We start from the raw sequence: 16,898 nt of genomic DNA on the forward strand, positions 1-16,898 counted from the left end.
TGCTGCTACAGCTTATCCTTTAATTGTGACATCCACTTACACCCTGTTAAACGAAGCAGAAGTTAGCTAAGTGCCTAGATATGATGTGAGGCCCTGCAGTAAGCATAGTTTATGCCAACTGACAGCAGTGAGAATTGCACTCACATTTGACAATTGCCTTAGCTAAACTCTCATACAGAACTGAGCAATGACCTTCATTTGTCCAAACTTGAGGCTTCTGGGGAGCACCCCTTACAGCGAGGGGGGGGGAGGGGGGAAGGGAGAAGGGGAGGGACATATTGGAGGTGCTGAACTAGGCATTCCCTCCATACTGTACTGGGGGCACCCCATTCACCACCACCCCTGCCTCGGGCAGCACTTTTCCCCTATATTGGGAGTACCCCAACACCCCCATCCAGCTCCTCTCCCCCTATAATGGGGGAACCCCATACACTACCACCTCTTCACTGGGCAACCCCTTCCTGCTTTACTAATGGCACCCAAACACCCCCATCCCCTGCACCGGGCAGCCCCTCACCCCTGTAACTGGAAGCACCCCAAAACCACCATCCCCTGCACCAGACAGCCTCTCCCCCTTTAAAGGGAGTGTGACACTTTCACCCCTCATCAGGGCATGGATGGGACAAGCCCAGCCCAGCCTCATAGGAACAAAGGACACTGGCCCAGGCAGAACAAAGGATCTGTTGGACTCTCGAGTGAGTCACCCCCCTTCCCTTGGTCAGTTTGGGACTACAGTGAGGTAATGCTCACCTGACTCTGAAGGGCAGGGGGCAAAGCCAAGAGGAAAGAAAGAACATGATAAAAAGGAGAGATGTTCGCTATGTTCTCTCTTTTCCACCACCATCTACACACATCACCACCAAGGAACTGAAGCACTAATCACAGGGGGAGCCTGGCTGAAGGGCAACCAGCCAGCCTGCAGTGAAATGCGTCTAAGTTTGTAAGGGCATTGAAGGTGTTAAGATCACCTTAGAATGTGTTTTGCTTTTATTTCATTTAACCAAATCCAACTTGTTATGCTTTGACTTATAACCACTTAAAATCTATCTTTCATAGTTAATACAGATGTTTGTTTATTCTACCTGAAGCAGTGCTTTTGGTTTGAAGCGTGTCAGAGACTCCCCTTGGAATAACAAGCCTGGTACATGTCAATTTCTCTGTTAAATTGACAAACTCGTATAAGCTTGCAGCATCCAGTGGGCATAACTGGACACTGCAAGATGGAGGTGCCTAGCGTTGTGTCTGGCACGGGAGATATTGGCTACTGTCTTGCACTTGCAAGTAGCTGGGAGCAGCTGCCATGCCAGAGGCTGTGGTGAACAGCCCAGGAGAGGGGGTTCTCACAGCAGAGCAGGACAAGATTGGCTCCCAGAGTCAAGGATTGGCCTGACCTAGCAGATCACCCATCCAGCTAACACCAAGAGAAGGTCACAGGGGCACCCCAACATCCCCTGCACCAGACAGCCCCTCCTCCAGATAATGGGGGCATCCCAAACCCTCCCACTCCCTGCACCAGGCAGCCCCTCCCTGTTACACTAGGGGACACCCACACACCGCTATCCCCGCCTCGCAGCAGCCCCACCCACCCATGGAGGCGGCAGTAGCCCCGCCCCTAGAGATTAGCAGCGTTGGTCCCGCCCCTGAATACACTGGTTCTGGCCCGCGTTGCGGATGACCCTCTGCGGCCTCCGTCCCGGCAGTGGGCGGGACATCAGAGGCCGCGCAGCCGCTGCCAGCCCGGAGCCGGAAGCGGGGAGGCGTTGGGATGGCGGCCGCGCCCGGCCCCGCCCCTGGAGACGCGTCCGCCGCGTTGCCCCCGCCCCTGGAGACGCGGCGCGGCCGGGCCGGGGCTATGAAGCTGACGCGTAAGGCGGTGCTGGCCCGCGCCAAGGCTGCTGAGCTGGACAGTGTCCGCAAACTCAACTGCTGGTGAGGGACCGGCTCGGCCCCGCCTCTCCTCTCCCCCCCCCCCCGGCGGGGTGGGGGCCCGTGGACTAGGGACAGTGGGCTGAGCGGTGGGGTGGGGTAACTCGGGGCGGGGGCCCATGGGCTGAGCGGGGGGATGGGGTAACTCGGGGCGGGGGCCCATGGGCTGAGCGGGGGGATGGGGTAACTCGGGGCGGGGGCCCATGGGCTGAGCGGGGGGATGGGGTAACTCGGGGCGGGGGCCCATGGGCTGAGCGGGGGGATGGGGTAACTCGGGGCGGGGGCCCATGGGCTGAGCGGGGGGATGGGGTAACTCGGGGCGGGGGCCCATGGGCTGAGCGGGGCGATGGGGTAACTCGGGGTATGGGCCCATGGGCTGAGCGGGGGGATGGGGTAGCTCGGGGTATGGGCCCATGGGCTGAGCGGGGCGATGGGGTAACCCGGGGCGGGGGCCCATGGGCTGAGCGGGGGCGATGGGGTAACCCGGGGCGGGGGCCCATGGGCTGAGCGGGGGGATGGGGTAACTCGGGGCGGGGGCCCATGGGCTGAGCGGGGGGATGGGGTAACTCGGGGCGGGGGCCCATGGGCTGAGCGGGGGTGATGGGGTAACTCGGGGTGGGGGCCCATGGGCTGAGCGGGGGGATGGGGTAACTCGGGGTGGGGGCCCATGGGCTGAGCGGGGGGATGGGGTAACTCGGGGTGGGGGCCCATGGGCTGAGCGGGGGGATGGGGTAACTCGGGGTATGGGCCCATGGGCTGAGCGGGGGGATGGGGTAACTCGGGGTATGGGCCCATGGGCTGAGCGGGGGGATGAGGTAACTCGGGGTATGGGCCCATGGGCTGAGCGGGGGGATGAGGTAACTCGGAGTATGGGCTGGGGACGGTGGGCTGAGCGGTGGGTGAGGAAACTCGGGAGAGGGGGCCTGTGGGCTGGGGAGGGGCACACAGCGTGGGGGAAGGCACAGGCCCATGGGCTGGGGACGGTGGGCTGAGCGGTGGGTGGGATAATTCGGGAGAGGGGGCCCGTGGGCTGGGGAGGGGCACACAGGGTGGGGGAAGGCACAGGCCCATGGGCTGAAGGGTCATTCATTGCCCCTCCTGGTGTGTTGGCTGACCCTGAAGCCAGCAGACTCCACTAGCAGGGTGGCTGGCTGGTTATTCTGGGGCATTGCTGGAGAGGCCCAGCAGCAATCCCAACCGTTCATGCTCTCTGCCAGAGTGGGGATGATTCAGTGTCCTGACCAAATGGGGTCTCATTCTGAACCCACGCTTGCCAGTGCTGTCAAACCCTTCCCATCAGCCAGCCCCTCTCCCCAGGGCTACTTTGCACCCAAGAGGATAAAGTTTACCCAGCAATGTTTGTAAAACATATTGAGGATAAACATGTGTAATACAATTGGCATTATGGGAATGATCGCACTTGTTTGGCTGGCTATCAGTAGTTACTGATCCTAATTTGGCAATTATTTCCTCACAGAATGCAAACCCAGGAGGATATACACATTTCCTTCACTCACACTGACATTCTTATCTATCTTCAATAGAATAGTTCAATAAATGCATCATAAATTATATATGTTCAGTGTTAAGCTTGAGTATATAATTGCTTACAAGTAAAATAATTGTGGTCTAGAAATTTTTGGGGTGAAGTTCAGTGGCCTGTGTTATACAGGAGGTCAGAGTAGCTGATCACAATGATCACTTCTGGCCTTGGAATTAGGAAGATATGAATTTAAAAAAAAATTCCATAGCAATGTTGGCCATGTTTCCATGCTATCTAAAGAGACACACAAAGTCAGTTGAGGGAAACTGTTGCTTACCAGTGCAGGATAAGCAAAAGCCCAAATCAGATATGTGAAATGAAAGGATTTACTGTCAGTGAAACTAACTGCTGCTCTGTAATTAAATAATCCTAGGTGCATTGACAGCCTGGTAGATTAAAACAGAGGCTGAGGTGTGTCTTGCTTGTTTTTGTTTAAATTCAATCAATGACAGAAAAATGAAGCTTTAGCAAAATGTGAGCTGGACAGTGAAAATTCTCCTCTGGCTACACTAGATCAATTGCATCCTATTTTGTACTGTGGAGAGAGTGCATGTGCTCTCCTGAAAGTGCAGAATTACATATGAGGGCAGGTCTTATTTTGGATAGTCATAGTTTGTCAGACTCTCTAATCTGAGATTCAGATTTTCCTTGGACAAATTGCCTTTGAGGTTTTTAAATGTATTAAATTCCCAGCATAACAGCACAATGAGTAATCAAGAAATGCTTCCTTTGGCTGACAATGTGGCTGAATCGATGTTGCTGAGAGAATTGAACCTTAACTTTAAATGTTCCTGACTTTGGGTATTTAATACAATTTAAAGATTAAGAGTTGAACATGGCCTTTAGCATTTAGAATTCTTGGGTTTCTATATCTGTGTTTAGTGTTGCCTTAGCTGGTGCAATTATCCCACACATGAAATGAAACTCATACTCAGTTCAATGCATACTGCCCAAATATTGTATGTGGGGAAGGAGGGGAAAAGTGCCTCCTACATGGATTTCCTAAGAGTAATTAAACACAACCCCCGCTGAACTCTTTGGCCAGCTGCTGAGGATAGGACCAAATCATGATGAACGCAGCTTGGTCCTATCCACATCAGCTGATCAAACTGTATTATAAAATGATCTACAGAAAACAGTTTAAACATGGCTGTATGGTCAGAGCTGGCAGGATTCACACTTGCTGACATGACAGATGGTTCTGAATTGTCTTGGCAGTCTGGAAGGAATGTATTTACCTTCCAGCCACATGTTATGCTCATAAGGAGTAGCTACTGAGTGTGTGGAAGCATAGTTTTATGCAGTTGAGACTACAGGGGAGAGTGGAAGCAATAAAACTGTCGTGCCCCATTTGGGCTTTTGCAGAATCTTTATTTAGTGCCTTATGGAATAAAGCACCATTTGAGCTTGCATCCCATGTGGTTGAAGGATGGTTGGGGTGGCAGAGGTTCCTTAAGGGTCAGAATTGGGAGGAGGGACAGGAAATGTTGTGATACCTGGTATCCCCTGTTGCTCAAAAAAATGAAAAGACACCTCTGAGAATCCAGTTCTTTAAGATAACGTACATTTTAAAAACACACTCTTGGACTCAGCCATGGCTTTTTCCATACATTGCATCTTTTCACTCGGTAAGGCCTCTGTTTAAAATATTTCTAAATTAATTCTCTGCTTTCTTGTCACTATTCAAAATGGTTTATTTTTCTCTTGCAGGGGCAGCTGCCTCACAGATGTAAGTACTATTCTTGCAGTTCTTAAAATCACCCCTTCCCCAAACAAATCTCTAACACTTCCGTAAAGTCAGGTGTGATTAAGACACATTCCTTGAGATCTAGGCTCTTTTTTGTTGGTAGAGCACTGGCCATTGATACAGTGCATAGCAAATTGCTGCCAAGTGTTGGGGTGGGCTCTGCTGCCTCACTTGGGAATGGAGGGAGCCAAGTATCCCTTTGATGTGCTTGGGAGTAAGAGAGCTTGCTAGTCTTACACCTCTCTACAGCTGTGAGAGCTTGAGGACTAATTTAGGGTACATCTACACTGCAATGGGAGCATGCTTCCTAGAATGGGTAGACCCACGTGCTAGCTCTGCTCGAGCTATCTCACTAAAAATAGCAGTGTGGCCATGGTGACTCAAGCTGCTGGCCCAAGTACAAACCCTTCCAACATGCTGGGTCACCATTGGGTGGCTAGCCCAGGCCACCACAGCCACATTGCTATTTTTAGCATGCTAGAGCTAGTGCGTGTCTGTCTACCCACACTCAGAAGCACCCTCCCACCTGACATACCCTGAGGGTACAGATCCTCTTAGTTGGGAAGGTCATGTGCGAGAACAGCTGAGCCCTTTGTGTGTGTATTGGTGGGGGATCTGACAGCACCAAAAGCATATCAGTACAGTGAATACTTGTCACATGTTCTGAGCATTTGGAGGAGAGGAACAGAACCATGTCTTATTTTCCATGCACAATACGAGCGTCTGATTATCTGTGTTTCTGGGCATGGTGGGAGAAGATGGAATAGATACTGGCTACATTGTGCTTGGGGACTGAAAAAGCGGAGTGGTTGGGTCCAGAAAAAACTCCCTGTGTACAATCAAGTTAGACTGATATTGACTTAAACCCATTAGAGTATCAAATCAACTAGCACATTAGTGGAACTATATGAATAAGCACCTGATTATAGACTGACATCTTCAGAAAAAGTACAGTTCTTTATTGTGTCTTTCTCTGTCTAGATTTCAATATGCCGTGAACTACCAAACATTGAAGTGATCACATTCAGGTGGGTGTCAAACTACCAGCCTGAGAGCAGCAGCTGATAGAACAGAGGAAATCCGGTGTCATGCAGATGACAACAATCTAGCATTCTGCCTTTGGTACTTTGGTACTCCTTATTGACCTTGTGACCATGCCTCTGCCTGCCTGATCTCCAGTACTGAGTCAGGCTGTGTTCCCTCGGGGACAGAGGTGCAGAGTGCATTTATTTCCAAGGCTATCTGAGTCTTTCCTGTAAACCTGCATTCTGTATTGAGGGAGTGGGAAGCGAGGATTCATTTTGGGGGGAAATAACTCTTGAGGTGCAGTGTAAAGCTTCATAGTCTCTGGGATGGGTTCAGTCGCAGAGATCATCTTGGGGCTGTCACCTGATGTGCTGAGATTATCTCTGAGCCTGTTTTTCCTGCCAGCTTTGGACTCCAGACCCCTGCCTTGTTGAACCAGACACACTAGCTGGCTGCAACACAGACCCAGGTCTGGTCCATGCCTCCAAAGCTGCAGACTTTAATCAAAAACTGCTTAGCAAGTCACCTATCTCCAGCACCCAGACAGCCAGCTCCCACTGGGATCCAAACCCCAAATAAATCTGTTTTACTCTGTATAAAGCTTATACAGGGTAAACTCCTGCATTGTCCACCCTCTATAACACTGATAGTGAGAGATGCCCAGCTGTTTGCTCCCCCAGGTATTAATCACTTACCCTGGGTTAATTAATTTATTAAGTATAAAAAGTAGGATTTAAGTGGTTTCAAGTAATAACAGACAGAACAAAATAAGTCATCAAGTAAAATAAAGAAAAAACATGCAAGTCTAAGCCTAATACATTTAAAAAACTGAATACAGGTAAATCTCACCCTCGGAGATGTTCCAATAAGCTTCTTTCCCAGACTAGACTCCTTCCTAGTCTGGGCCCAATCCTTTCCCCAGTGGGCAGGCAGTGGCATGGGGGCAGGTGAGCCAGCAGCTGAGGAGGTGAACGGGCAGGCAGTGGCGGGGGGCAGGTGAGCCAGTGGATGAGGAGGTGAGCGGGCAGGTAGTGGCGGGGGGCAGGTGAGCCAGCGGCTGAGGAGGTGAGTGGGCAGGCAGTGGCGGGGAGGTAGGTGAGATAGTGGCGGGGGAGGAGGCGGCTGAGGAGGTGAGGAGGCGAGAGGGTGGGCAGTGGTGGGGGGGCAGGTGAGCCGGTGGCGGGGGAGGGAGGCTGAGGAGGTGAGCAAGGAGTCAGTGGCTGACCTGTTCTTCTGATCTGATCTGGCTCCCAGCACCTCTCCAAGGGTTGCAGCTGTCTGGAGGTGCTGCCTTCCACGCCTTCCACATTCACACCTCATTCATTCAACAGGGCAATTGATTACAAAGTTGGGGGAAGATCTTATTCTACTTCTAGCAAAAAGACAGTTTTCTTTTACCTTAATTATACTACCTTAGGGGCCCGCTATAACATATTACCAAGGTTCAATACCACTGTTTCGGTGGGGCAGCACTGAGGAAGGAGGGTTTGTTTCCATGGGGCAGGTGACACTGGGGGGTGTTGTTTCAGGGGGGCTGGGTGGCGGTGGGGGTGGGGTTGGCAGGGCCGGGGGGGGTTCAGCCCGTTTGAAGTAATATGGCCCTCACTGCTTTACGAGTTGTGCAGGCCTGTTCTAAATGGAAAAGCACCAGGTTTAAGATGGATTCTAGGATTATGTGACGTGGTCACATGTCTTGTGAGACCCTAGCCTTCATTCTTCCAGGGCTGGCCTGCACAGCCCTTGGAAGGTTTGCAAGTAAACAAAGCCATTCACAACCAAATCTCCTAGTCAATGGGAGCCCTCAAGATTCAAAGCCACCATTAATGGCCCACACTTTGCATGATTACAATAGGACTTCAGAGTAATACTTCATATTTCTAGCTTCAGACAGAGGAATGATACATTCATACAAATAGGTTGAACACACTCAGTAGATTATAAGCACTGTAATGATATCTTACAAGAGACCTTTTGTATAAAGCATATTCCAGTTACATTATAGTCACACTCATAAGCATATTTCCATAAACATGGAGTGCAACATCACATTTTCCCTTATACCTAAATCCTATTCCATGTTCCTGACTGGGTTCTGTAGGTCTGCTGGCCCCACACGGTGTCATGAAACTTGTACCAGGCTGGAGAAGGTTTGTGTTGAAATTCTTCTGGATTCTCTCTCAGCTTCTTGTGGCACCTTGGAATATAGATCTTGCAAAACTATACTGAAAAATCTGTGAAGCTTTTAAAATCTTAACCTTAAAGCCGTTTGGTGTGTGGAGCATGCATGAACTGCTCTTGGGTGTGTATGAGGAACTTCTGCAGAAAGAGGGTATAACAACCAATAAATGGTTGTAGTGAGCAAGAGTGTTTACAGAATTAAGCGAGGAGCCAGGAGTCTGCTCATCTCTGTAACCCTATGCCCCTTTCCCTTTTTCAAAAAGAAAAACCTCTTGGCATTTTAATTCAAAGTGCCTCGTTAACATTAGCTGCTTATTGCTGCTTTCCTGCTCTCCCACTGACATACCTGCTACCTTCTTCAAAACAGGTCTCTGGCTCCTGCCAAATTAGCCCCTGCCTTTGGGTCTCAGCCATACCTTGGAACAGTGGTGGGCAATCTGCGGCCTGCGGACCACATGTGGCCTATCAGGGTAATCCACTGGTGGGCTGCGAGACAGTTTGTTTACATTGACCATCCGCAGGCACGGTTGCCCACAGCTCCCAGTGGCCATAGTGCGCCATTCCCAGGCAATGGGAGCTGTGGGAAGTGGCAGCGGCCAGCACGTCCTGCAGCTGCCATTGGCCAGGAATGGTGAACCGTGGCCACTGGGAGCTGTGTGCGGCCATGCCAGCAGACGTTCAGTGTAAACAAACTGTCTCGCAGCCTGCCAATGGATTACCCTGATGGATCACAAGTTGCTCACCACTGCCTTGGAATGTCTACATAGCTCCACAGCCACCCCACTCAGTGCTTGGGTCCTGAAGCATTCCATGCATTGAAGATGCCTGCTGCCATGGCTCGGGGAGAAGCTGTAAAGAGAAATAAGAGCAGGATGAACATAGTTCCTTCTTGAAAACTGCTTTTCTCTTTCCCACTGACCTATCCCTTGGAAGCTGGAGCCTGTGGAGCCCATCTCAGCCTCCATGCTCAGGAGTGCTGGCTCAGCAAAAGTGTCTTTTCAAGACCAAGAGATGAGCGATGGTGCTAACATTAAAAGGAAAATACTGGAGGGAGAGGAGGGGAGGAGTTCCAGAAGCAGTGTGATGAAGTGGAGCATTCAGAAGGGGAAAGCAATCTGGCTATGTTTATGTGGCTTCTGCTAGCTGACTACTGGATAGTATTTTTAAGGCCCTAAAAGTAGCACAATTGGCCTCTCTCTGGTTGGCAAACTATTTTTTGTTAACAAATGTTATCTCAACCTATTTGTGTTTGGCAACTAGGCACCCAGAATGCACTGCACCATCAGTGGGAGCCTGAAAGCCTCCTCCAAGTAGGGATGATGCAGAAACGGGGACTGAAGAGCTGCAGTGTTGCAGAGGTCCTGCTTCTGCCTGAAAATTATATTGAGGGTGGAGCTGGTAATTTTTAAGGCTGGAAACCAGAGACTCATTTCTGAGGTCTGTGTAATTTCTCTCCAGTGTGAACAGTATCTCCAGCCTGGAACCAATGAGTCAGTGCCAGAACCTGAGTGAGCTCTATCTGAGGAAGAACAGCATCCTGAGTCTGAATGAGCTCTTCCATCTGAAAAGCCTGCCCCGGCTGAGGGTCCTGTGGTTGTCTGAGAATCCCTGCTGTGGTCCAGACCCCCACCACTACAGAATGACTGTGCTGCGAAACCTCCCCAACCTTCAGAAGCTTGACAACCAAGGTGGGAATCTCAGAATAGAGTCAGTGGTGGAAAGCTTCAGAAATACCAGGGTTCTGAACTGCCCTGACCCTTAGGGAGAATCTTGGTTGCGTTTGCTGGAAATTCAGTGTACACACCCTGGAACAGCTGAGTACTTTACGTAATGAAACTCTCTCTGTTGGCTCTTGTGTGGGAAAGGACAGCACAACAGTAATTCCCTCAGCAGTGCTCTGTGCAGAATGGCGCAGGTAGCTCTACCTATGTTTTCAGCCAGTGTTTTCAAACTGTCCTATCCTTTACGCTCTCTGCAGAGCATAGTTAACAATACCACACAGGGAATTTGTGATCAATGTCTTCACAGTCATCATCTCAGATACTGTGCCACCAGCTAGTTTGTTACAGGACTCTCGTTTGCTCTTCCAAAACACAGATGCTGTAACTGGCTCTGCTCCCACTGTCAAAGAAAGTAGGACATGTTGTTCTGTTTGGTAAAGGGATTTTCTGCTGTCAAAACAAGACCTTATCCATCCCACAGTCTCTATCTGCAGATCTTACTGCTGGGAAAAAGGGGAGGGCTCCAAGAGACGCCTGTGAAACCTCTCCTTCAGTATCTCTTTTTATATGGAGGAGGTAGGACTGCCAGAGACTTCCCCCTTAGGCTTTGCTGCAGAAGAAAAGAGGAAATGAAGACAGGCTGATAGATAGGGGGTTATCCCTTATATCCCTGCTCTCATACAAGCTGACTGTACAGGCTGTCACGTGTGTAGTTTGTTATACTACTTGTTGCAGTAATACATTCCAAATTAGAACGATGGTCTGTTTTCCATGGTCATAGAATTCCCTAGAGCATCAAACTGGGCTTCTAACATGTGCTTGTATGTTTTTGGAAGCTGTGACAGAAGAAGAATTGTCACAGGCCCTGGTAGATGGAGAGGAGATCATTGCACCCCCAGCTAAGCGAGTTCTGGAGAATGGCTGCCCAGAGGCCAATGAATCAAGTACCACTGCGTGCACAACGGAGCCAAAGAGTGAACATCTGAATTTCACCCTGGAGGAGACAAAGTGAGGGTTCGGTTATTAATTGTTGGGATTCCTTTGCTAAACTTGTATGTCACATGGGAGATCCTATAAAAAATACTCCTGACAACCAACCCCAACATACCATGGGCCACAGCTGGTCAAATCCACATAGCACTGCTGAAGACAATCGAGCTGTGCTGATTGTACACTAGCTGAGAACCTGGCCTTGTGCATATGGAGTAGGTCCTTCCAGAGGCTGCTTCCTATTTTGCAGTACATCAGCTATGTGTATGTATGAAAGGGGAGGGATCTTCATATTGAATTGTGAATTATGGTCTATCTCACTTACCCTTTTTAAATGTGCCACCTGTTATCCAAATGTGCAGTGTAGACTCAGGTCTGTGGTCCCAGTTAGCATCACTCCTCTAGTTCCAGCATTAGGAATTGGTTTCTGTCATTCCAGACAGTGCTGGGGGGCAGGCTCTTTCTGGCCCTGGGTGCTCTCATATTTTGTGTACTGCCTTTTTTTCCCCCCACAGCAAGATTCGGGAGCAACTTGGCATGAAGCCTGTTCCCAGAGATAAATTTTCCTCCTTTCGCCCAGGGAGACTGATGGCAGCAGGAAGAAGAGGGTGAGTGTATTTAAAGACTAAAGTTGCTGCTTTCTAATGTGTCAGGCAAATTTAAAGAATAAATCTCTGGATCCAGAAAATGCACAACTTTGTACTACCAGATTTGGGTGCACCCAAAGCTGCATAGAACTTCCCGGGTGGGAAGTGGGTGCTGGTCACATATCTTTGGGATAAGTGTCTTGCAGGCTGTTGATTTGTGGCAGAAGTGCTGTTGAGCTGTGGCTAGCTAGTCCCTGAGATCCATCCTTAGGTGTTGGGGGGAGCATACACTGGAGATTAGCCTGTGAATCTATGATACTGTTATGCCATTAATAAGAAAAGGGGTCAGGACTGATCCTGTTGGATAACCATAGGTTAATCTCTACTGTCAATTTAATAACCATCTTTCGTATAGAAAATAATGGCCTTGATTTTCCTCGCCAGTGGGTGGCAATGCTACTCTATGGGAGTAAGTTTCACAGAGCACGTATCTGGCCTGGATGGGACTCAAGAGTGTGGCTTGGGCTCATTGCCGTCACCTCAGGGAATAAAGGAAGGTCAGAATGTGTTCTAGACCGGTCTTGGTCTATTTTGTTTCTATCTCTGCAGTGGTACTTGTCCACAGAGCTGCAGATGTCTATTCCGCAGGCCTTGGATTTGGCACCCAAAGGCAGTGGCCTTCTCAGTAGAAGGGCACTGTCTTCCTACAGACAGAGGAGCAGAGAATTTAGAAGGGTGCAAAAAACAATCTAGTAACTGTTGAAAATCAGCCCCTAAATGACCCATCAGCTTTCTGGGTCAGAGTCTGTACCTCTGCAGTAGAAACAATGTCCGTCCTGTCTTGACAGAACAACATCCTCAGTGCTATCCTGCTGCTCATGAAAGAGCTGGACACAGAGGGCCTGGAAATCATCCACCAAACAGTGGGGAAGAGACTCCAAGCCTTACAGAAGAAGGAGCTTCAGGAAGAGCGATAGTGCCCATTGCAGAATTCTCTAAAGCAGCCACTTTCTGGGGCCACAGAACCGGAACCAGACCGGCAGCACCAGTTCTGCCCACACGCACTTCAGGCTACAGTAAAATCCTGTCTAGAGCCTGCTGCACTTTACCTGGGGTGGACTGGGAGGGGATGGTACTAACCGTAGGAAGAAACCAACTCTTGTAACACATGACATCCCCCTTGGCTGTGCATGCCATGCCTGTGCTGGGAGCTTCTGAGCCAATCTTGCAGCATGCTTTCATCCCGCATAACAGGTTCTATTATGCTCATAACTCACAGACTGCATGGATTCAGCCATAACTCGGTGCTGCCCTAGGACTCACAAGGGAGTCAGAAAAAGGTGATCTGGGGTAAAGCAACCGGTGAAGAAGGGAGGGGAAAGATAGCTGTGCTTGTGCTGATGAAAGGGAGCGGAGGAGAGACCTGCCCAGCAGCTACAAATGCCATTGCTATTAGGCTTGTTCCAAGAGTGGCTTTATCAGAGTAATGCTTGGGCAAAGCCCTGTAGTTCCTTTTCTCTGCCTCTGGTAGTGTAGTATCACAGCGAGGGCTTATGCCATGCCTTCAAGAGTGGGAGGAGACTGAAAGCAACTTCTGCCAATAAAGATGAGGTTTCACAGAAACAGACTTCTGAACGGACGTCCTAAAAAGAATCACTCTCTTAAATTTTTGGTGTAGTTTTGGAAGCTCAGTGTCAAACTGTTAGTTTATTTTCAACTCCTACCCTTTCCTAGTCAGCAGCTTCTTGTCCAGTCAAAGGGGTAAACTCCAAAAATTATCTTGTTGCAACTGAGCCTAAATTCAAGATTCCAGGTGGTAAATGACTCTCTCCTGTGTGCTGAAATTTCTCTGCTTTCTGACCATGGTAGCAATTGAGACAAAAACAAGCTGGGACTGTTTGCTAGGAGATCTGCCTAGACAGGAGGGTTGAATTGTTCTTTACTGACAAGGCTGAACTTCTTAAAAGTGTACAGAACCATTAAATGCTAAATAAAATGCTGTCCCTATTAGATGTAGTCTGTCAAATCATGTCTGGTGCTATTTAGGGTATTTGGAATAGGGGTGATCAAAGTGAGTCTGTTAAGCAGTACACATACTAACCTCATTCTGGATCTGTGAAGGGGAGAGGATCCAGGCAGCCTCAGCTGTGCCCTACCAACTTGGCCATGTAAATAGCTAACTCTGTTGTTGCAAATATCACATGCACCTATTACATCTGAGCTGCTTTGATTATTTCTCAGGGTTGGAGCAGAGAATCAGTATGTCTATGCTATGGGATTATTCTGATTTTACATAAACCGGTTTTGTAAAACAGACTGTATAAAGTCGAGTGCTTGCGGCCACACTAAGCACATTAATTCAGCGGTGTGCGTCCATGGTCCGAGGCTAGCGTCGATTTCCGGAGCGTTGCACTGTGGGTAGCTATTCTGTAGCTATCCCATAGTTCCCGCAGTCTCCCCCGCCCCTTGGAATTCTGGGTTGAGATCCCAGTGCCTGATGGGGCAAAAGTCATTGTTGCGGGTGGGTCTGGGTAAATGTCGTCACTCATTCCTTCCTTCGGGAAAGCAACGGCAGACAATCATTTCGCGCCCTTTTTCCCTGGATTGCCCTGGCAGATGCCATAGCACAGCAACCATGGAACTCATTCAGCTTTTTTTTACTGTCACTGTATGCTGCTGACAGAGGCGATACTGCAGCGCTACACAGCAGCATTTATTTGCTTTTGCATGATAGCAGAGATGGTTATCAGTCGTTCTGTACCGTCTGCTGCCATTGTAAATTGGCAATGAGATGACGGCTATCTGTCATTCTGTACCGTCTGCTGCTATCATGAGTGCCCCTGGCTGAGGTCGGCCGGGGGCGCAAAGGCAAAAATGGGAATGACTCCCCCAGTCAATCCCTCCTTTATGGTATCTAAAAATAGTCAGTCCTGCCTAGAATATGGGGCAAGTGTACTAGAGAACCAGTGTATCAGAGAACGAGAGAGCACAGCTGCTCTGTGTCAGATCCCGCAGAAATGATGAGCTGCATGCCATTCACGGGGGGTGCCCCTGCAACAACCCCACCTGTTGCTTCACTCCTCCCCAACCTTCCTGGACTACCGTGGCAGTTTCCCCCCCATTTGTGTGATGAAGTAATAAAGAATGCAGGAATAAGAAACAGTGACTTGTTAGTGAGATAAAATGAGGGGGAGGCAGCCTCCAGCTGCTAGGATAGTCCAGGCAGAACATTAAGCGGTGTCGGGGAGAGGAGCCCAGCATCCCGCTGCTATGACAGTCCAGGCAGGACATTAAGCCATGTGGGGGAGAGGAGCTCAGCATCCTACTGCTATGATAGTCCAGGCAGTACAGAATCTTCTCCTTACATGTGAAAGGGAGGAGGCTGATTGAAGCTCAGCCCCCAATTGCTATGATGAAGACGGTTACCAGCCGTTTTGTACCATCTACTGGGAATGACCAGGAATCATTCCTATTTTTACCTAGGCGCCCCCCCCCCTCGGCTGGCCTCACCTGAGGCCAGCCAGGGGTATTCAGCAGCTATCAAGCATATTGGTACCGTCTGCCACCGGAGAGGGAAGAGGAGCGGATACTGCTCTTTACTGCCGCAGCATCGCGTCTACCAGCAGCATTCAGTACACATAGGGTGACATTAAAAAAAGTCAAGAAACGATTTTTTTCCCTTTTCTTTCATGTGGGGGAGGAGGAGGTACATTGAAAAGCTATACCCTGAACCACGCTGGACAATGTGTTTGAACCTACAGGCATTGGGAGCTCAGCCAAGAATGCTAATACTTTTTGGAGACTGCTGTGGACTGTGGGATAGCTGGAGTCCTCAGTACCCCCTCCCTCCCTCCATGAGCGTCCATTTGATTCTTTGGCTTTCCGTTATGCTTGTCACGCAGCACTGTGTAGCCTGTAGATTTTTTTCAAACGCTTTGGCATTTCGTCTTCTGTAACAGAGCTCTGATAGAACAGATTTGTTTCCCCATACAGCGATCAGATCCAGTATCTCCCGTACGGTCCATGCTGGAGCTCTTTTTGGATTTGGGACTGCATGGCCACCTGTGCTGATCAGAGCTCCACGCTGGGCAAACAGGAAATGAAATTCAAAAGTTCACAGGGCTTTTCCTGTTTACCTGGCCACTGCATCCGAGTTCAGATTGCTTTCCAGAGTGGTCACAATGGTGCACTGTAGGATACTGCCCAGAGGCCAATACCGTCGATTTGCAGCCACACTAACCCTAATCCGATATGGCAATACCGATTTTAGCGCTACTCCTTATCGGGGAGGAGTACAGAAACCGGTTTAAAGAGCCCTTTATATCATATAAAGGGCCTCGTAGTGTGGACGGTGCAGCGTTAATCGGTTTAAACGCTGCTAAAATCGGTTTAAACAAGTAGTGTAGCAACCGGGGGTGAAAGTAACTTACTGGTAGGACTTACCAAAGGACTTACCGGACTCCAGAGTCCTGAGCAGGGGGTGGAGCCTCAGCTGGAAGAGGTGGGGTCTTTAGAGCCAGGCTCCGGCTGCGGTAGTAGTGGCTGGGAGCCCTGGACTCTTCAAATCACTGCCAAAGCTACAGCTGCAGAGGCAGCTGGGAGCCTGGGGCTCCGGCCGCTGCTACCATGGCGGAGCTCAGGGCCCTTTAATCGCTGCTTGAGTCCCTGCTTCCGGAGCCCTGGGGTAGCAGCGGTGGTGGGGGCTCCAGTGATGATTTAAAGGGCCCGGGCTCCCAGCTGCCGCTAGTGCCCTGAGCCCTTTAAATCTCCGCTGGCTCCGGTAGTGGGCCTCTGGTGGCAATTTAAAGGGCCCAGGGCTCCAGCCGCTGCTGGAAGCCCCAGACTTTTTAAATTGCTGGGCAGATCCTATGTACTGGCTCTTGCCAGTACTCTGTACTGGGGTGTACCAGCTTACTTTCGTCTAATTGGCTGGCTGGAAGAAAGCTGAGGCTCTTTCTCTCCTCTAACGCAGAGCTCAAGGCAGCAGTTGTGTTCTACCTCCTGCCAGGGATGCCGCCCAATGGAGTGAGGGGCTGACGTAATATAATTTTTGTGTGTTCTTCCAAGTGCGATGTCAGCCCCAGCGCCACATGGGTACCCTCTCTTTGGGACACACAGCACAGGGTGCTGAATGGGATTACAGACTAGCACGTGTGGCAAAACTTTTGGCCTGAGGGTCC

General features: G+C 49.9%; 1 protein-coding gene across 1 annotated transcript; it reads left to right on the forward strand.

The window, feature by feature from the left end:
• The first annotated feature begins 1,792 nt into the window (after window positions 1–1,792).
• CFAP410 (cilia and flagella associated protein 410) lies at window positions 1,793–13,728 on the forward strand. Its single transcript, XM_030575823.1, is given in 8 exon segments — window positions 1,793–1,929; window positions 5,180–5,198; window positions 6,198–6,244; window positions 9,879–10,108; window positions 10,978–11,149; window positions 11,647–11,702; window positions 11,705–11,739; window positions 12,567–13,728. Coding segments are annotated over 8 exon segments (765 nt in total). The 5' UTR covers window positions 1,793–1,852; the 3' UTR covers window positions 12,696–13,728.
• Window positions 13,729–16,898: the final 3,170 nt, after the last annotated feature.

This window comes from Gopherus evgoodei, chromosome 9, assembly GCF_007399415.2.
Source record: "Gopherus evgoodei ecotype Sinaloan lineage chromosome 9, rGopEvg1_v1.p, whole genome shotgun sequence".
In the NCBI taxonomy this organism is placed as follows: domain Eukaryota; kingdom Metazoa; phylum Chordata; order Testudines; family Testudinidae; genus Gopherus; species Gopherus evgoodei.